The sequence below is a fragment of the Manis pentadactyla genome, chromosome 11 (genome assembly GCF_030020395.1).
Source record: "Manis pentadactyla isolate mManPen7 chromosome 11, mManPen7.hap1, whole genome shotgun sequence".
NCBI lineage: Eukaryota > Metazoa > Chordata > Mammalia > Pholidota > Manidae > Manis > Manis pentadactyla.
The window spans coordinates 113,771,398-113,793,652 of record NC_080029.1 but is presented as its reverse complement, the minus strand read 5'-3'; the positions used below and the strand labels follow the sequence as shown (position 1 = coordinate 113,793,652).

Genomic DNA, 22,255 nt, shown 5'->3' with positions numbered 1-22,255 from the left:
TTGTTACAGTTATTTTCCTTCTCAAGTTGTTAAAAAATCATCTCAGTTATTTATTGCCTGTGTTATTGTGATGGATGTGACCTCGGTGCTCCAATAATAATCCAGCATTTTGCACCACTTTAAAGGGGTCATCTGTTTGCTTTGTAGCTTCAGAGCACTGATTCCTTGGATTGCCTTGAACGTCTCATAGATCTAAACAATGGTGAAGGGCAGATTTTTACTATTGATGGACCCCTGTGCTTGAAAAATGTACAGTCTATGTTTGGGTGAGTATATATTTAGAGCTTTTTTGCATTCTTACACTCCATTATTATAATCTGATATCCAACAATAATATGTATTTTACTATTTCTGATTAAATATTTTCCCCAAATAGCACATCTTTCAGATAAAATAAGTGGTCATAGTGACTTTTAGAAGTGCATTCCTGTTGGTCCCCTCCCTGCCTCTGTCCCGCAGATAAGGGAGGAGTTGTGATGAGACATCGAAGATCTGAAAGGCCAGCAAGGGGACTCAAGGCGTCACAGGGCAAGAGTCATGCCAAAAAGGCACTCCTCATATTTATTGAGCAAATGAACCCAAACATCCAAAGAATTCTGAGTAGGGGGTTCAACACATGACCAACCCTTAATCATTATCTGACCTTGAGTCCAGCCCTACGGCGTGATGCTCCTCAGGGACACCGACACCACGTGAGGGCGGTCAGGAGTTGTAGGAGCTGTTTTGTCTTTACTCATTCTGTTGTTGATCATGCATCACAAGTTGTAGGAGAAACAATCAGGTCATATGTATTTGTACATCTGATTCCTATGTTACTTGATTTATGTGTTAATCCCACTAATCCCACATTTCCCCCTTTCCTTTTAAGTAGTAGATATAATAAAGAATATAGCAAGCAGATAGTTTCTAACAGAAGGCTTTTAACATAGTTTACTTCTCCAGATTCTGCAGTATGAAATAAAAGTCTGCTTCTTAAATTTGTATGATGTGAAATAAAGACAGAAAATAGATTTAGTGCAAATAGAAGGTAATTACAGATGATCAGGTCTATGCCTATAGATGGAGTTTTGACCTGAGCTGGGCAAGGGCAACAAAACAGCCCTGGGTGCAGAAGCTTTCTCTCCAAACTGGGGGGCTGAGATTCTAAGCCTCACCTCTGTTGACCCCCAATTTCTCACCTGATGGCCCCCCTGCGACTGTGCCTGTCTTAGGTTGTTCCTCCCTTGAGGAATCTTACCCGTCTCTGACTAACCAGCCATCTTCGGGCTACATAGGGAGATGTGAAGTTGGTAAGTGAGAGAGAAGTAGTATTCTTTGAAAAGGTTAGCTTTCTGCCTTTTTGAAAAGTTATGCTTCATGGCTGCTATGCCCAGCACTTGTCTTGTGTAAAAGGCTTTGATGCACTACAATTCTATGTATAAGACTCAAATTCTAGAAAAAGGGTTGCATTCAGGAAGGGAGAAGAAAAGTTATAGAAGTAGCAAATGGAAGAAATGTGAAAAGATTATTTCTATGACATAACTTCTTGTAGAGTAGCATAAGCCTGCATAGGTTTTAACAAAGACTATCAATTAAATTACGTACACACATTAACAAAACAGGGATACAGATACTTAACAAAAGCAGACCTACAATTAAGGGCCATATCCAATGAAACCAAGAAAACCAGTTAAGTAACCCAGGCATTTGTGAAAACTGATTAATAATATTATGAATATTGTCTAGTTGATTCTGAATGGTTTGAGAGAAGTCAGACAAATTAAAACAGCACATTTCCTCGACATTGTTCACACCCCGTAGGTCCTTTTAACAGCAGACAGTCATAGTAGCGCAGTTTTGAAGCACCGCAACTCACACTTCTCCTAGCTCTTTACTGAGTTCAGATAATATGGAAGCAGTCAAATTCGTTGTTTTGCTGTATGCACAGGCCAATTTAGACAGATCCTTCTGCATTCCACAACAACCCCAGGAGCCGGCAGGATGAATGCAGCTGCAACTGCAACAGAGGCGGGATCTAAAAGCCTCAAGTTGTCATCACAATCAGATGGCAGAGCTCCGAGAAGTCTTTCACGACTATTTCCAGGATAATCTATTAGAGCAGGAAGGCGTCCCATGCCACACATACCTTGATAACGTGAAGAGAGGGCTTAGGGTGTGGACTTGTACCACCTGCCCTGCCCTCAAGGTGGGCTGGGTGGTTGCCTGTTTGCGAGGGCTGTTTACAGTGAAGTCACGGGTTATGCTGAGATACCCTTCTTTATTTGGGGAACACTCAAAGCATTCCAGGCCAAGTTGCTCCTGGCCTTTTGAGCTTTAACTGGTCTCACTGAAGAATGACTCTAGAGCTAAATGTTTTTTTGTTTTATTTATTTGTTTTTTTGTTTGTTTTAATTTTGATATCATTAATCTACAATTACATGAGGAACACTATGTTTACTAGACTCCCCCCCTTCACCAAGTCCCCGCCACATACCCCATTAGTCACTGTCCATCAGCTAGTAAGATGCTGTAAAATCACTACTTGTCTTCTCTGTGTTGCACAGCCCTCCCCGTGCCCACCCCCCACATTATACATGCTAATTGTAATGCTCCCCCTTTCCCCCCTCCTTATCCCCCCCTTCCTACCCATCCTCCCCAGTCCCTTTCCCTTTGGTAACTGTTAGTCCATTCTTGGGTTCTGTGATTCTGCTGTTGTTTCGTTCCTTCAGTTTTTCTTTGTTCTTATACTCCACATATGACCGAAATCATTTGGTACTTGTCTTTCTCTGCCTGGCTTATTTCACTGAGCATAATATCCTCTAGATCCATCCATGTTGTTGCAAATGGTAGGGTTTGTTTTCTTCTTATGGATGAATAATATTCCATTGTGTATATGTACCACATCTTCTTTATGCATTTATCTACTGCTAAATTGCTTCCATTTGTTGGCTATTGTAAATAGTGCTGCGATAAACATAGGATAGGGGTGCATCTGTCTTTTTCAAATTGGGCTGCTGCATTCTTAGGATAAATTCCTAGAAGTGGGATTCCTGGGTCAAATGGTATTTCTATTTTGAGCTTTTTGAGGAACCTCCACACCGCTTTTCATAATGGTTGAACTAATTTGCATTCCCACCAGCAGTGTAGGAGGGTTCCCCTTACTCCACAACCTTGCCAACATTTGTGTTGTTTGTCTTATGGATGGTGGCGATCCTTACTGGTGTGAGGTAATACCTCATTGTGGTTTTAATTTGCATTTCTCTGATGATTAGTGATGTGGAGCATCTTTTCATGTGCCTGTTGGCCATCTGAATTTCTTCTTTGGAGAACTGTCTGTTCAGCTCCTCTGCCCATATTTTAATTGGATTGTTTGCTTTTTGTTTGTTGAGGTGCATGAGGTCTTTATATATTTTGGATGTCAACCCTTTATTGGATCTGTCATTTATGAATATATTCTCCCATACTGTAGGATACCTTTTTGTTCTACTGATGGTGTCCTTTTCTTTACAGAAGCTTTTCAGTTTGATATAGTCCCACTTGCTCATTTTTGCTTTTCTTTCCCTTGCCTGGGGAGATACGTTCATGAAGAAGTCGCTCGTGTTTATGTCCAAGAGATTTTTGCCTATGTGTTTTTCTAAGAGTTTTATGGTTTCATGATTTACATTCAGGTCTTTGATCCATTTTGAATTTACTTTTGTTTATGGGGTTAAGCAATGATCCAGTTTCATTCTCTTACATGTAGCTGTCCAGTTGTTGCCAACACCAGCTGTTGAAGAGGCTGTCATTTCCCCATTGTATGTCCATGGCTCCTTTATCACATATTAATTGACCATATATGTTTGGGTTAATGTCTGGAGTCTCTATTCTGTTCCACTGGTCTGTGACTCTGTTCTTGTGCCAGTACCAAATTGTCTTGATTACTGTATCTTTATAGTAGAGCTTGAAGTTGGGGAGTGAGATCCCTCCCACTTTCATTCTTCCTTCTCAGGATTGCTTTGGCTATTCGGGGTCTTTGGTGGCTCCATATGAATTTTAGAACTATTTGTTCTAGTTTGTTGAAGAATGTTGTTGGTATTTGGATAGGCATTACATTGAATCTGTAGATTGCTTTAGGTAGGATGGCCATTTTGACAATATTAATTCTTCCTAGCCAAGAGCATGGGATGAGTTTCCATTTGTTAGTGTCCTCTTTAATTTCTCTCAAGAATGTCTTGTTGTTTTTGGGGTATAGGTCTGTCACTTCCTTGGTTAGGTCTATTCCTAGGTATTTTTTTTTTCTTGATGCAATTGTGAATGGAATTGTTTTCCTGGTTTCTCTGTTAGTTCATCGTTAGTGTATAGGAAAGCCTCAGATTTCTGTGTATTAATTTCATATAGAGCTGAATGTTTAATACAGAGTTTTGGTAGGCAGTTTCCTTGCATATAGTTACATTGCTCTGACTGCAGATATCCTGCCTTGCTTTTTCTGGAGGCCCTCACCCTATTCTGTCTAAGCTCAAGGTCCCTGTCTCATTCCCCCCTCTACAGATAGAGACCCGAGTTGCTGCAAGGGATAAGGGGTGACGACCGCTCTGGCTGCTTCATGCTTAGAGGGGGCGCATAAAGGGTACAGTTAAGTCTCCATTAGTGGTCAGTTGAGAGGGCCTTGGAAGATTGGCGCTTCTATTCCAGGTTCCGTTTCTATTACTATTTGCAGTTTTGTGGCTTCTAGGCAAGATAGAACAAGTTGTGTTATTAGGTTAAGTAGCAATATCTGAAGTTGGATTTTCCATTCTAGAAGGACGAACTTGATGAGATTAAGAATGCATGGTTGAATATGAGAACTAGAAATAGTAAAACTTTAATTGAAATGATAGGAGAAAACTAAAACATCTGGAAAATCATAGCCAAATATTTTAAAGAAGCTAGAATTCTGGATCTAGTTTATATGCTAATGACTAGTATTAGGATTTAGTATGGATAAGGCTGCATTTTTGAAACAATACTCTTCTGTAAAATCACCCTCATTTTTATTAGAAGTAACTAGATTAAGAAAATAATTAACACTTGGCTTGACTTTTTTTGCATAAGTGCAGCAAGAAGAGCAATTGATTACATAGGATCTTTTAAATGTGCTTTGCTGGAACTTTTTATAAGGAATTTCAGATTGGACTTTTGAAGGCCTCTTGAGGCCAGAAAGCCAAGCCAGACTTGCCATCAGGTTGTGCCTGCAGTACCTGTATATTTGGGTGAATTCCTCTCTTCTTGAGGTCTCTGAGACATTTTGAGTTTCCTGCACTTGCCAGGAAGTGACCTTCCTTACTTACCTGGTAAGGCTGCTGGGAACCCTGTAAGCAAGGTACCAGGCCTGTTCTTCCAAGGGGCTTTGTTGGCTTTATAAAGTCTATCTTAGTTCCTTAAAGCCGTCTGTTCATATCTGAGTTTATGCACGTGTCTCTGAGGTATGACATTCCAGTCAAAGCCTTGGTAACATAACCAGTGTTTTAAATTGGTCTTGTTATAAGGAAAGCAGATTCTTACTGAGCTTATGCAAATAAACATACTGCCATAAAATATAAAAATACTGAAAGCTTTTAAATTCTGGAGGGATCAGGTAGAGAGAAAGATAAATGTTTCAATTCTGCTTATAAAGGTATTGTCATTTACTAAACTGTTGTCAGTCAGCTTAAGAGAAAAAGCTTAAAATACTTTATCAGCAACATTTGAAACAAAAAGCCACAAAATCATTTCCCTAGTTTACTTAATCTTATGTAACCAATACTTGTTCTGCTGAAATCCAGTTCTTTACTAGTTTAGGAGTAATAAAACAGTGACTATAAATGACAAAAGACTTACAAATGACAATGGTTAAAGATCTGATGAGAGCTTACTATAAGACAGTTGACATAAGAAAATTTGGATACTTCTGTAACATAAAACATTCAATAACAAAGTATAAAAAAGTATAGCATCATTCCCTTTGACAGTGCTTTCCAGGTAAATATATATCAGATAAATAAGCCAAATTAGCTAAATATTTTCCCTGATAAGGAGAAAAAATTCCTCTGACATGTTCCAGGGGCCCTCTGGAAAATATCAGAGTGAACTAGAGGTAAAAAGCACCTTTTTGAATTTGATTTTGGGAACCTGTCAGGAAATTTTTAAGGCACTTGCCTAAATAGCCTAAATAGAATCATAAGTCACTATGGGACAATACTTATCCATTTAACCAGAATGACAATAAAAGCTTTTAAAGGCAAATACAGAAGATTACACAGTACCCCCTACTCAGAATTCTTTGGATGTTTGGGTTCATTTGCTCATAAATATAAGGAGTGCCTTTTTGGCATTACTCTTGCCCTGTTACGCCTTGAGTCCCCTGGCTGGCCTTTCAGATCTTCGATATCTCGTCACGTCTCCTCCCTTATCTGCGGGACAGAGGCAGGGAGGGGGATCAACAATTCCATTAAGCAGAACTAAATCTGTAATATCTGTAGATAATTGCTCTTCTTACAATGACTCAGCAATTTCAAAGATTAACATGCTTTTGGACTTTTTAGAATTGAAATTTCTGCACCAAAAATGTCCAATTTTGTTCTGTTTCACAAATGGTCATATCATAGTTTTAGAGTCACGTTAAAGGGAAAACAAATTTAACATCTTGAAAAACCTATATGTATCATATTACTCTTCCTATAACAATTAATCGTCATATTCTAGAAAACTGATCGATCTGGCATATACTCCTTTCCATGCTGTTCTCAAGTGTGGCCACCTCACTGCTGATGTGCAAGTCTTCCCCAGGCCAGAACCTTTCGTTGTAGATGAGGAAATCGATCCTGTCCCTAAAGTCATTAACACAGGTAACTTTTCTCTATTATCCTTACTTTCTCCTAATTTCTGACTTAACTCTTCTCTCTCCAGGAAACCCTCCTGGAAAGAAATGTAAATTTGGTACTAGGGTACTGTTGTCATCAGTATACACAGATGGGAGGATGCACTGCCTAAGGAGTGGTACATTAACGGTCTTTCATGGTGAGGTCGTAAATTAATCTCCAATCCTAGATAATTATAACCACAAACTTCTGGAGTTGGAAAACATGGCCAGATTCACTAAAATCCTTGAGTTAATTCTTAATAGAGATGCTAAGATTGATTGGCTTCATAATTAAGGTCATATGTGAAGAACTAAGCTGTGTGACCCTGGACAAATCACTTCCTCTAGTTCTTGGTTAGGTGAGTAGTATCTTTAGGTGAGTGATGGTCTCTAAGGTGTCAGCTCTGATGCTGTTCCCCTAAGCCCTGCTCTTGTATTATGACTAAAAGAAAGCAATGTGCCTCCTCTTTTCCTGGTTTATGTTGCCAGTGCTATATTTAGCTGAGATTGGCAAAGTGAAGGGTCAAAAGTAGTAAGGGGCAAACCCACAGCCAACATCATCCTTAACAGCAAGAAGCTGAAAGCTTTTCCTTTAAGATCAGGAACAAGACAGGGATGCCCACTCTCCCCACTGTTATTCAACATAGTACTGGAGGTCCTAGCCACGGCAATCAGACAAAACAAAGAAATACAAGGCATACAGATGGGTAAAGAGGAAGTCAAACTGTCACTATTTGCAGATGACATGATATTGTACATAAAAACCCCTAAAGACTCCATTCCAAAACTACTAAACTAATATCTGAATTCAGCAAAGTTGCAGGATATAAAATTAATACACAGAAATCTGTTGCTTTCCTATACACTAACAATGAACTAACAGAAAGAGAAATCAGGAAAACAATTCCATTCACAATTGCATCAAAAAGAATAAACTACCTAGGAATAAACCTAACCAAGGAAGTGACAGACCTATACCCTGAAAACTACAAGACATTCTTGAGAGAAATTAAAGAGGACACTAACAAATGGAAATTCATCCTATGCTCTTGGCTAGGAAGAATTAATATCGTCAAAATGACCATCCTGCCTAAAGCAGTCTACAGATTCAATGTAATGCCTATCCAAATACCAACAACATTCTTCAACAAACTGGAACAAATAGTTTTAAATTCCTATGGAACCACAAAAGACCCCAAATAGCCAAAGCAATCCTGAGAAAGAAGAATAAAGCAGGGGCCATCTCGCTTCCCAACTTCAAGCTCTACTACAAAGCCACAGTAATCAAGGCAATTTGGTACTGGCACAGGAACAGAGCCACAGACCAATGGAACAGACTAGAGAATCCAGACATTAACCCAAACATATACGGTCAATTAATATATGGTAAAGGAGCCAAAGACATACAATGGGGAAATGACAGCCTCTTCAACAGCTGGTGTTGGCAACAACTGGACAGCAACATGTAAGAGAATGAAACTGGATCATTGCTTAACCCCATACACAAAAGTAAATTCAAAATGGATCAAAGACCTGAATTTAAGTCATGAAACCATAAAACTCTTAGAAAAACACATAGGCAAAAATCTCTTGGACATAAACATGAGCCACTTCTTCATGAACATATCTCCCAGGGCAAGGGAAACTAAAGCAAAAATGAACAAGTGGGACTATATCAAGCTGAAAAGCTTCTGTACAGCAAAGGACACCACCAAGAGAACAAAAAGACATCCTACAGTATGGGAGAATATATTCATAAATGACAGATCCAATAAAGGGTTGACATCCAAAATATATAAAGAGCTCACGCACCTCAACAAACAAAAAGCAAACAATCCAATTAAAATATGGGCAGAGGAGCTGAACAGACAGTTCTCCAAAGAAGAAATTCAGATGGCCAACAGGCACATGAAAAGATGCTCCACATTGCTAGTCATCAGAAAAATGCAAATTAAAACCACAATGAGATACCACCTCACACCAGTAAGGATCGCCACCATCCAAAAGACAAACAACAACAAATGTTGGTGAGGTTGTGGAATAAGGGGAACCCTCCTACACTGCTGGTGGGAATGTAAATTAGTTCAACCATTATGGAAAGCAGTGTGGAGTTTCCTCAAAAAGCTCAAAATAGAAATACCATTTGACCCAGGAATCCCACTTCTAGGAATTTATCCTAAGAATGCAGCAGCCCAATTTGAAAAAGACAGATGCACCCCTATGTTTATTGCAGCACTATTTACAATAGCCAAGAAATGGAAGCAATTTAGCAGTAGATGAATGCATAAAGAAGATGTGGTACATATACACAATGGAATATTATTCATCCATAAGAAGAAAACAAATCCTACCATTTGCAACAACATGGATGGAGCTAGAGGGTATTATGCTCAGTGAAATAAGCCAGGCAGAGAAAGACAAGTACCAAATGATTTCGGTCATATGTGGAGTATAAGAACAAAGAAAAACTGAAGGAACGAAACAACAGCAGAATCACAGAACCCAAGAATGGACTAACAGTTACCAAAGGGAAAGAGACTGGAGAGGATGGGTAGGAAGGGAGGGATAAGGAGGGGGGGAAGGGGGGGCATTACAATTAGCATGTATAATGTGGGGGTGGGCACGGGGAGGGCTGTGCAACACAGAGAAGACAAGTAGTGATTCTACAGCATCTTACAACACTGATGGACAGTGACTGTAATGGGGTTTGTTGGGGGGACTTGGTGAAGGGGGGAGGCTAGTAAACATAATGTTCCTCATGTAATTGTAGATTAATTATACCAAAAAAAAAAAGTAGTAAGGGTAGTGGGGAGTTTTCTTCTCTTGGCAGGTGGGTACATGTTACACTGTCACAGTCTGAGTCACCATGCACCCTCAGTGCCTAGCATAGTGTCATGCTTAGTAATTGTTCATGAGCTACTTGTTCAATCAACAAATGATTAAAACTGAGTGCATGGGAACAGGATTAAAGGTGGCGGCATGAGAGGTGAGACAGAGAACTCCTCCCAAAACCACATATAATATGAAAATGTAGTTAATACAACTAATTCTAAAAGAGCAACAGGGAAGAAGACTGCACCAGATTGCATACACCTGGAGAACAGAGCAGACCTCACGGAACAGGGTAACGTACCAAAGCCTTGATCTGGTGGGACCCAAGCCCTTCCCCCACCCCAGATCACCAGTGGGAGGAAGAGAAATGGAACTGGGAGGGGGTGGAAGCCTAGGACTGCTGAACACCCAGCCCTGGAGATCTGCTTTGGGAGCACAAACCTACATTGCATGGTGCTCTGGAGATTAGTGGGGTTGGAAAGCTAAGACAGAAGGTGTACTTGGAGAGACTGAGATTCCAGCTGTTTGTGGAGGACAGGGATCCATATCCAGCTGCTCTGGGACAAAGGAAAGGCAGGCGGTCTGAGAGGCTTCCTAGCAGTGAGAGGGCTGCTGAAGGGGCTGGGATTGCACAGAGCTTGCTGCTCGGGAGAAGGGATAGGTGGACAAGGTTGTCTGGGTGCGCTCTGCCCACCAGGTTGGGAACTTTCAGGAATTTCAGGCGCTCCATCCCCCTGGCTGGCTACTCAGCTCTGAGGTCTCCCCTGTGGTACACAGCCTGCCGAGTCTTCCTCCTGGCCTGCTGGCACTGGCTCGCAAACCAGCAGTCCCTGCCCTGGCATCAGGCCAGCCAGAGGGAGGCCCTCCCTACAGCATCTACAAACGCAAAGCACAGAGGCTTACACCTGTGTGCTCGGCCCACTGATTCTGACAATGGAGACAGGCATTGCTTCTGGGAAGCAGGAAACAGCTCTTTCCTCCCCCCAGGCACCAGCACCACTCCCCTGTGACTCCCAACATCACTCCAGGGGCTGAGCAGCTCCAGAGACTAGAGCTTCTGGGCACTAGAGGGCGCCACATACAAAATATGAAACATCAAAGGAACCTGGTTCAGACCAAAATCTCACAAACACCAGAAAAAGGTCCAAGTGAAACTGAACTCACCAATCTTCCTGAAAGAGAGTTCAAAATAAAAATCATAAACATGCTCATGGAGGTACAGAAAAATATTCTGGAACTCAGGGGTGAATTGAGGATGGAGATTCAATCATTAAGAAATTCCATATCTGAAATGAAACATACAATGGAGGGATTTAAAAGCAGATTAGATGTAGTAGAAGAGACGGTAAATGGAATAGAATTTAGAGAAGAGGAATACAAAGAAGCTGAGGCACAGAGAGAAAAAACGATCTCTAGGAATGAAAGAATATGGAGAGAACTGTGTGACCAATCCAAACAGAACAATATTTGCATTATAGGGGTACCAGAAGAAGAGAAAAAGGGATAGAAAGTGTCTTTGAGGAGGTAATTGCTGAAAACTTCCCCAATCTGGGGAAGGAGATAGTATCTCAGGCCATTGAGCCACACAGATCTCCCAACACGAGAGACCCAAGGAGGACAACACTAAGACATATTATAATTAGAATGGCAAAGATCAAGGATAAGGACAGACTTTTAAAAGCAGCTAGAGAGAGAAAAAAGATCACATACAAAAGAAAACCCGTCCGGCTATCATCAGACATCTCAACAGAAACCTTACAGGCCAGAAGGGAGTGGCACGATGTATTTAATGCAATGAAACAGAAGGGCCTTGAATCACAATTACTTTATCCAGGAAGATTATTGTTTAAATTTGAAGGAGGTATTAAACAATTTTCAGATAAGCAAAAACTGAGAGAATTAACCTCCCACAAACTACCTTTACAGTGCATTTTGGAGGGACTGCTATAGATGGAAGTGTTCCTAAGACTAAATAGCTGTCACCAAGGGAAATAAAACCACAGGAGAGAAAGTAGAACAATTAATTACTAAACAGATGCAAAATGAAACCAACTACTCCCAAAGTCAATCAAAGGATAGACAAAGAGTACAGAATATGATATCTAATACATAAAGAATGGAGGAGGAAGAAAAGGGAGGAAAAGAAAAGAACTTTTAGGTTGTGTGTGTAATAGCATTCTAAGTGAGTTAAATTAGACTGTTAGATAGTAAGGGAATTACCCTTGAACCATAAATCTGAAGCCTGCAATGGCAATAAGTACATACCTATTGATAATCACCCTAAATGTAAATGGTCTGAATGCACCAATCAAAAAACAGAGAGTCACTGCATGGATAAAAAAACAAGACCCATCTGTATGCTACCTACAAGAGACTCACTTCAAACCCAAAAACATAGACAGACTGAAAGTAAAGGGATGGAAGAAGATTTTTCAGGCAACTAATAGGGAGAAAAAGGCAGGAGTTGCAGTACCGGTATCAGACAAAATAGACTTCAGGAGGGCGGAGCCAACATGGCGGCGTGAGTAGGACAGTGGGAATCTCCTCCCAAAAACATATATACTTTTGAAAATACAACAAACACAACTAGCCCTAAAAGAGAGACCAGAAGACGCAGGACAGTGGCCAGACTGCAGCTACACCAGCGAGAACCCAGCGACTGGTGAAGGGGGTGAGATACAAGCCCCGGCCCGGCGGGACCCGAGCGCCCCTCCCCCCAGCTCCCGGCGGGAGAAGAATAGGCAGAGCGGGAGGGAGACGGAGCCCAGGACTGCCGAACACCCAGCCCCAGCCATCCGGGCCAGAGCGCAGACACAGTACGTGCCCAGGGGGCCCTGGATACTGGGGGAACAGGGAGTAAGACCTCTGAGCGGGTGCCGAAGCTGATGCCCCTGTGACAAAGAAAAGCGGGGGCTTTTTGAAAGTCTTAAAGGGACAGGGACTTAACAGCTTGACGGAAACAACCCAGGTCACAGTACAGCAGCTGGAAATTACAGGGAAAACCGGGTGCACTAACCCCCTGGGCAACAGCTCTGAGACCCCTCACGGAGGCAAACAGTCAAGCAGCCCCCCCATCCATTACCCCACCGGGCGCTGCGAAAGCAGAGAAGCAGCCTGAGACAAATTCCGCCCACAGAAAGGGAAATTTCTCCCTTCCGGCCGGGCAAGACACAAAGACCCACTCTACACGCAATTACCCAACACAAGCCACTAGGGGTCGCAGTTGTCCCAGTAAAGAAAGGCCAGTAGCAAGTGAAAATTTTGGCCCTCCCAGCTGACAGTCAATAGCACCTGTCAACATGAAAAGGCAAAAAAATATGATCCAGACAAGACTAACCCAGACAGCTTCGGCATCTGCTACATCTTCCCCTGAGAAGGAATCTGGGGAGATAGATTTAGCCAGTCTTCCTGAAAAAGAATTCAAAACAAAAGTCATAACCATGCTGATGGACTTGCAGAGAAATATGCAAGAACTAAGGAAGGAGAATTCAGAAATAAAACAAGCTCTGGAAGGACTTCAAAACAGAATGGACGAGATGCAAGAGACCATTAATGGACTGGAAAACAGAGAACAGGAACGCAGAGAAGCTGATGCAGAGAGAGATAAAAGGATCTCCAGGAATGAAAGAATTTTAAGAGAGCTGAGTGACCAATCGAAAAGGAACAATATAAGAATCATAGGTATTCCAGAAGAAGTAGAGAGAGAAAAGGGGATAGAAAATGTCTTTGAAGAAATAAGTGCTGAAAATTTCCCCAAACTAGGGGAAGAAATGGCCTCTCAGACCACAGAGGTACACAGAACTCCCATGACAAGGGATCCAAGGAGGGCAACACCAAGACACATAATAATTAAAATGGCAAAGATCAAAGACAAGGACAAAGTATTACAGGCAGCCAGAGAGAAAAAAAAGGTTACCTACAAAGGAAAACCCATCAGGCTATCATCAGACTTCTCAACAGAAACCCTACAGGCCAGAAGAGAATGGCATGATATACTTAATGCAATGAAACAGAAGGGCCTCGAACCAAGGATACTGTATCCAGCACGAATATCATTTAAATATGAAGGAGGGATTAAACAATTCCCAGACAAGCAAAAGTTGAGGGAATTTGCCTCCCACAAACCACCTCTACAGGGCATCCTACAGGGACTGCTCTAGATGGGAGCACTCCTAAAAAGAGCACACAACAAAACACCCAACATATGAAGAAGGGAGGAGGAGGAATAAGAAGGGAGAGAAATAAACTTCAAAAGAAAGTCACAAGAGACAAAGAAGAACATTACATAATGATAAAGGGGTCAATCCAACAAGAGGATATAACCATTATAAATGTCTATGCACCCAACACAGGATATATGTGAAACAAATACAAACAAAATTAAAGGGGAAATAGAATGCAATGTATTCATTTTAGGAGACTTCAACACACCACTCACTCCAAAGGACAGATCCACCAGACAGAAAATAAGTAAGGACACAGAGGCATTGAACAACATATTAGAACAGATGGACCTAACAGACATCTACAGAACTCTACATCCAAAAGCAACGGAATACACATTCTTCTCAAGTGCACATGGAACATTTTCAAGAATAGATCATATACTAGGCGACAAAAAGAGCCTCGGTAAATTCAAAAAGATTGAAATTGTACCAACCAGTTTCTTAGACCACAAAGGTATGAAACTAGAAATAAATTACACAAAGAAAACAAAAAAGCCCACAAATACTTGGAGGCTTAATAACATGCTCCTAAATAATCAGTGGATCAATGACCAAATAAAAACAGAAATCAATCAATATATGGAGACAAATGACAACAATAATTCAACACCATAAGATCTGTGGGACGCAGCAAAGGCTGTGCTAAGAGGGCAGTATATTGCAACACAGGCCTACCTCAGGAAAGAAGAACAATCCCATATGAACAGTCTAAACTCACAATTAACGAAACTAGAAAAAGAAGAACAAATGAGGCCCAAAGTCAGTAGGAGGAGGGACATAATAAAGATTAGAGCAGAAATAAATAAAATCTAGAAGAATAAAACAATAGAATCAATGAAAGCAGGAGCTGGTTCTTTGAGAAAATAAACAAAATAGATAAACCCCTAGGCAGACTTATCAAGAAAAAAAGAGAATCTACACACATAAACAGAATCAGAAATGAGAAAGGAAAAATCACTATGGACACCACAGAACTATAAAGAATTATTAGAGAATACTATGAAAAATTATATGCTAATGAACTGGATAACCTAGAAGAAATGGACCACTTTCTAGAGAAATACAACCTTCCAAGGCTGACCCAGGAAGAAACAGAAAATCTGAACAGACCAATTACCAAAAACTAAGTGCACAGTAAGGGTTCATTTCATGCTTGGGTGTACAGATTTTAAGGAGCTGTAAAGTGCAGTGAAGGGCTGTGCACAGGCTTCTTTTTTGTGTGTGCTTTAGCTCCTGGCTGTCTGGAAGTAGAGCATCCATCTTTTTCTTTTTCTTTTTCTTTTTTTTTTTTTAATTTTTTATTAAGGTATGATTGATATACACTCTTATGAAGGTTTCACATGAAAAAATAATGTGGTTACTACATTCATCCATATTATCAAGTCCCCACCCATACCCCAAGGCAGTCACTGTCCATCAGTGCAGCAAGTTGCCAGAGATCCACTATGTACGTTCTCTGTGCTACACTGTTCTCCCCGTGATCCCCCACACCACGTGTACTACACATAATAACCCTTAATCCCCTCATCCCTTCCTTCCCACCCGCCCTCCCACACCCCTCCCCTTTGGTAACCACTAGTTCATTCTTGGAGTCTCTGAGCCTGCTGCCATTGTATTCCTTCAGTTTTGCTTCATTGTTATACTCCACAAATGAGGGAAATCATTTGGCATTTGTCTTTCTCTGCCTGGCTTATTTCATTGAGCATAATGTCCTCCAGCTCCATCCATGTTGTCCCAACTGGTAGAATCTGTTTCTTCCTTATGGCTGAATAGTAGTCCATTGTGTATATGTACCGCATCTTCTTCATCCATTCATCTACTGATGGACACTTAGGTTCCTTCCATATCTTGGCTATTGTAAAAAGTACTGAGATAAACATAGGGGTGCATATGTCTTTTTGAATCTGAGAAGTTGTATTCTTTGGGTAAATTCCAAGGAGTGGGATTCCGGGGTCAAATGGTATTTCTATTTTGAGTTTTTTGAGGAACCTCCGTATTGCTTTCCACACTGGTTGAACTAGCTTACATTCCCACCAGCAGCGTAGGAGGGTTCCCCTTTCTCTGCATCCTCGCCAGCATTTGTTGTTCTTGGTCTTTTCGATGCTGGCCATCCTTTCTGGTGTGAGGTGATATCTCATTGTGGTTTTAATTTGCATTTCCCTGATGATTAGTGATGTGGAGCATCTTTTCATGTGCCTGATGGCCATCTGAATTTCTTCTTTGGGGACCTGTCTCTTCATATCCTCTGCCCATTTGTTGATTGGGTTATTTGCTTTTTGGGTGTTGAGGCATGTAAGTTCTTTATATATTTTGGATGTTAACCCCTTGTCGGATGTATCATTTACAAATATATTCTCCCATACTGTAGGATGCCTTTTTGTTCTGTTGAGGTGTCCTTTGCTGTACAGAAACTTCTTAGTTTGATGTAGTCCCATGAGTTCATTTTTGCTTCTGTTTCCCTTCCTCGAGGAGATGCGTTCAGGAAGAAGTTGCTCATGCTTATATTCAGGAGATGTTTGCCTATGTTGTCTTCTAAGAGTTTTAAGAGCATCCATCTTTTTCACTTTGACTAGACAACAGTGTATTAAGCTGAGCCAAATGTTTTGTTACCTTCAAACCAATTAGATTTCACTTCACTCCCATCATTTTTTGATAAGTGACTTTGAATAGGTCTTTTTTTCCCATATAAACTTTTAGTCCAAGCTCTTTGGGATTGCTTATATTTAAACCACTTTAAAATGTAGGCCTCTTTCTACTCAAATGGAAAATATATAATTGCTTAAGCTGATTCATTTGTTACTCAGATAAAGAAGGTAGTGACAACAAATCTCCAGAGAATCAAGTTTCCAGATGTATTAGAAGTAGAGTGTACTCACCATGATCCTGATTTTTTAAAATTGTTTTGAGAATATGAGTGTGTTGGGTGAGTACAATAAAGGGGCATAAAAATTCTCAATCATAGTATAAGTTGGTCACAGGGATGGTAGTGCAGCATGGAGAATACGGCCAGTGATTCTGCAACATCTTCCTGTGTTGACAGACAGTAGCTGCACTAGAGGGGGTGAGGATTTAATAATGTGGGTAACTGTTGAACCACTGTGCTGTATACTTGAGACCAATATAAGATTGTATAACAATATTTTAATTAAAGAAATAATAATATGAGTGTGTCTATACCTAGAAGAAAAACTGAAAAGCAATTCAGTAAAGTACTGATAGAGGTGTCCTTTGATAGTGCGTAATGAGTGGCTTTTTCATCTTTACAATTTTTAGTGTTTTCCAAGTTTTTATACTATTTATAGAATCAGAAAGAAACTCGTAAGAAGTATTTTGTGTTACCACTTTTGTTTTCTATTTATTTCAGATTTTCAACAAATACTCTTGGTCTTTGATATGGCTTCTAGAAATCAAAGAACTCATTGTCATATTTAGACAGCAACCTTGGTTTGTAGAGATGTATTTTTTTCTCTGGGCAACGTTTTTAATGCGGTGGCTTTATTCTCCAAGGACAGCTGCTTAGAGTTGTTGTGGAAATGTTTGACTACTACGCCCCCTGCTGACGTGAATGTCCCTCATTATAACAGAGGAACTTGCTCTTTGAGCTTTTTTTGCCTTGGCTTGGGGACCCAGCCTCATAAAAACCAAGTCTAGCTGATTTGTCATATAACTTAAGTTCATTAAATAAGAGACAATTATCCTTATTTCCTGAGCTACTTAAATTATAAATTATGAGTCATCTAGAGGAACTCTAATCTTCATATTTGAATTCCCCACCTAAACATTGTGCTTTTGAAATCCAGTACATAGAAAATAATGTACTCTCCTGCAGCACCACTTACTTCTGTATTGGTTCCTTCTTTTCAGATTTGGAAATAGTGGGATTTGTCGACATAGCTGATATTTCAAGTCCCCCAGTTCTCTCCAGACATCTGGTCCTACCTATAGCACTTAACAAAGGTGAGTTCTCTTCCTATTCCAGTCATAAAAATGAAATATCTAATTATGTAAAGTTATTCTTAAGTGTCAGATACAGGATAGCCCATTTTGCAGGATTTGGAGAAAAAGGATAGTTTATTGGATTGGAATTTTAAAATAATGGTATGTTGCTTACTTACTATTCTGGGAAACTGCTGCTTTACACTGTGGAAAGCATTTTCTCATCTGTGTATTATGAGTTGCTTCATTAGTTGAAATCCTCCTTTGAGATGAGAATGCTTAGTGTCCACCCAGGGCTCTGCCTTTCCTGGTAGGAGATGCTGAGGGAACCAAAGTAGTTCTCAGAAGGTTGCCTGAATATGTGGAAGTTTCTTCATAAGGGAAGAAGCCACATCTGTCCTCTACTGGTGCCTAGCCCATAGTAGATACTCACTAAATACTACTGAATGAGTGGATGAGTCTAGGCCTGTGTGAGGCCTCATTACTGTAAAGTTATGTCCCCCAAATTGAGCATTTCTATGGGACATTGTTGGTCTCTAGCACTTTAAACTTTTCTTTTTTCTGTTCTAGGCTACCCCATCCACTTCATATTCACCAGCTTTCTCCAAGAAGTGTACATAGGCAAGCAGGTTTCCATTTACTGAATTATGAGCACATTCCTTCTATGCCTGGTTATCTCAGTTGGAATGTTGGGTATTCCATAACCCTCAGTCACATTCACAGACAGAATCTTGTTATGTTCCCACATTCGACTTATTGTGATCACTGTGTCCATAATTGACTTTATTGTTAACCAGGTTTCCCTTATTTCTAAGGTCCTCAGGGAATTCTGCATGCTTATATAAATTGCCAGGATTGGGCAAAACGAAGAGTTTATATGGAGAACAGTGGAAAGTATGGAAAGGCAGAATGGAGCCATGTTAAAAGTCAAGCTAAACTAGGAAAATTCTTCTTAGAGTCTTTGAATGAAATTGAGATAGATAGTTCCAGAAGGAAGTTAATTGTAGGAAGGGTCATCTGTCAGCAGAATGTATGAACGAACTGGGAGTTGGAGAGTTGGGTCAAGAAGTTTATCCTTTGGGGCCTCCCATCCATGTGCTGCTTAAAGGCTGTCAGTTGAGAACACTGTTGACAACTCTGAATCCGTGGTTCTGTTGAGATGGTGCCTGAAGCCCCCCGGAGAGCATCTAGCTAAGTGTCCTAGTAGAAACCACAGAAAGCTGATTTTTTGTGTGTAGCAACTTTATTGAAATATAACTCACATACTATACACCTTACCCACTTAAAGTGTACAATTCAGTAGTTTCTGGTGTGTTTACAGAGTTGTACAACCATCACTACAGTTTTAGAATCAGAATTTTAGAATTTTTACCACCCCAAAAATAAACCGTTTAGCTGTCAACCCCAAGCTCCATCTCCCTCAGCCCCAGGTCAGTAATACCCTTTCTATCTCTGTAGATTTGCCTATTCCATATAAATGGAATTTGTATCATCTGTGGAAACTGACTTTTATATAGACATAGGAACAGGAATATGAGTTTCCCTTACTTGTTTTAATATTCCTTTATAAGTCCATGTATTTTCCTTCTAAAGCTAGAAACAGCCAAGGGGTTATTGTAACTAATCTCAGACTGACCTATGTTCTCCTCTTTTCACAGAAGGTGACGAGGTGGGTACTGGCATAACTGATGACAATGAAGATGAAAACTCAGCCAATCAGATCGCAGGCAAAATACCCAACTTCTGTGTCCTGCTCCATGGCAGCCTAAAAGTGGAAGGAATGGTGGCAATAGTTCAATTAGGGTAAGAAACTCTGTTGAGTGAAAGAAAGAATCAATTTACAGTTTACAGACTTCTGAAAGAAATGGAAAGGTCCTTGTCACCTTTTCCTGTCCCTGCCATACCCTTTACACCTACCAGCATTTTCTAAACTGCTCTTTAAATCATCCCCTAGAGTCAGTGCAGAATGAGCCTCTTAATTATGTTGCTTTTCTTGTATTCTTTCTCAGTTTTCTTCTTTTCTGTCCTATCTAGGAAACCTGAGTTCAATTATACCATTGCTATTAACTTGTTATAGGATCTTATGGAGCATTCACAGACTCCTAAACTATAAAATGAGGAGAGAGAACTAACTGAAAAAGGATGCTGATAACATTAACTTAACATTTTACCAGGTGCCAGACACTCCTCTAGGCACTTTACATATATTAACTCGTTCAGTCCTTCACAATTGTTAACACTGCCAGGAGGTATTATCCCCATTCTGTTGATGAGGAAAATGAGGCTTAGAGAGGTCAGGAACTTGCTCAAGGTCACATAGCTAGTAGATGAAAGAGCTGGGACTCTATAATCTGTGCATTCTGACTCCAGAGCCCTTGCTCTAACCACCGTGATGCTTTCTGTCCCTATGAGAAAAGCCCTTCCAGCTTTCCCATCACTACAGTCTCAAAATTTGCAAAACTATCTGCTTCCCTTTCTGTGCTACCTATTGTTAGGAAAAGAAGATGACCAGTCACTTTGTGGCCGTCACCTGGGGTTGGCTGGTAAGAAGATTGTGAGGTTGGGAGTACTCAGAGGAAGCATAGTTCCATTTCTGTTTGACTTAAAATTAGCTGGTTCAAAAAGAGTAATGCAATTCTCATTAGGTTTTAGTTTGCTGTATTTCTTGGTGCCCAAGTCCTTGTACTGGCCCTGAATATAAGAATCACCTGGGGCCCTTTGAGAAGTAGGAACAGAGCTGGGTGCTGGCTTTGTATCCTTCTTTAGAAAGGCTTCTCTAGTGCTGCTGCTGTGAATGACTCAGGAAGGCAGCCGAAAAGACCTGTGGTTGCAGCCCTTACTTCTCAGCACCTCTGCAGCTACATGCTGCCCTTGTGATTTCTATGTCTTCTAAGACTGCTTTTGATTTTCATATCTACATAATTCAATAATAGTACATGTCTCAGAGGAACAGTAGTATTAGGGGGCAGCAGTATGTGTTTTGGGGTTTAGGCTATGCCTTTAGTAGAAGTAATGCACCTGATTTCAAAGCTGAAGCCCATGCCTCTCAAGAGAAAAATCACAGCCCAGATTTATTTAGCTCGATAGTCCTGGGCTTGACGTTCTTCTGATCTTCCGTCTTCTCTCCATCTAGTCCTGAATGGCATGGGATGCTCTACTCCCAAGCTGACAGCAAGAAGAAATCAAACCTCATGATGTCTCTCTTTGAGCCTGGCCCAGAACCCCTGCCATGGCTAGGGAAGATGGCACAGCTGGGGCCTATTTCAGGTATAACCCAGATGAGATTTTGTCTCGACTTTGTTTTCTCTCTGCTGTTCTGAGTGACTGTGCGGTCAGGGAGCTGCCTGACCTTCTTTGTGGGTGCGCTGTGTATACATGGAGAACCCCAGGAGAGTTAGGTGTTTGACTTTTAGCTTGTAGCTCAGGGAAAACCAACTTTTATATTAAGTAAATATATGCTCTAACTGCTTAGAATGAAAAGCTACTCTCCATAAACATTTTTTTCTTAGTGAACTATTTTCAACTTCAATAAAACCCCAAGTCATTCTTACATAATTTAATCCCCTTCCTTCCTGTAACTGTTCTCCCTTAGCTTTCCTAACATTGCATTCTCCTGATACTTACCTGCTCCTTCGTCTTGCCTCATGATTTCTAAAATGTTCTTAGTCTGTTTCTCTGGGGTTATTGTTCTCTCTTGGCTATTTTATCAGCCGGTACAGCTTCAGACTCCCCCGTATCTGTAGCTCTGGTTCCACTTGATCTTCGCCCTGGGACTCGGATACTGTATTTCCAGTTCCTAGCTGGACCTGTCCACCTGGACACTCTACCACAGTCCCAGCTCGGCGTGTTGTCACAGAAACCATTGCTCCCACCTTTACACCTTAAATTGCTCCTTCTGATTTTCCTACTCCTAACTGAGTTCTTTGTGCTCCTAGGCACTCAGGCTCCAAATGCAGTCATCTGTGACTCGTTTGGGCCCATTTCAGTTTCTGGAACATCTGCCAAGCAGCCTAGCCTGTGCCAGGTCTGAGGATAAAAGAATTAGCAGGAGTGGGTGGGTCACGGGGAAGGCGGTATAGAACGGCAGAGACAAGCAGTGACTCTGTGGCATCTTAATAGGCTGATGGACAGTGACTGCGATGGGGGTGGGGGCGGGGCTCGGTAATATGGGTGCATGTAGTGACCACAGTGTTGCTCATGTGAAACCTTCATAAGATTGTGTATCAGTGACACCTTAATTTTAAAAAAGCAGGAGTTGTTCAAAGTCTAGTGGAGAGTGGAATAATAAATGCAGATTGGAACAAGATCAGAGTTTGTCCTGAAGGGCACTTGTAAAGGAAAACAAGAAGGAATAGGCAGATGGAAGAGGACAAGTAGAGGAAAGTGATGTTACAGAAGCCAAAGGAATAAAGAGACTCAGGAAGAA

The 22,255-nt window shown here is 40.9% G+C and overlaps 1 protein-coding gene across 6 annotated transcripts in view; it reads left to right on the top strand.

Annotated features, from left to right (window-relative positions):
* The window catches only part of INTS14 (integrator complex subunit 14), a 58,094-nt gene that overhangs the window by 9,341 nt on the left and 26,498 nt on the right, over positions 1-22,255 (top strand). For all 6 annotated transcript variants that reach the window (XR_005033964.2, XR_005033965.2, XM_036932296.2 and 3 more), the window contains 5 exons: positions 148-266; positions 6,679-6,821; positions 17,758-17,850; positions 19,488-19,632; positions 20,963-21,096. Coding sequence is in view for 4 of the 6 variants with exons in the window: in XM_036932296.2 (XP_036788191.2) it covers positions 148-266; positions 6,679-6,821; positions 17,758-17,850; positions 19,488-19,632; positions 20,963-21,096 (634 nt within the window). In the remaining 2 variants the exon portion in view is untranslated. The remainder of the gene's footprint in view (positions 1-147; positions 267-6,678; positions 6,822-17,757; positions 17,851-19,487; positions 19,633-20,962; positions 21,097-22,255) is intronic.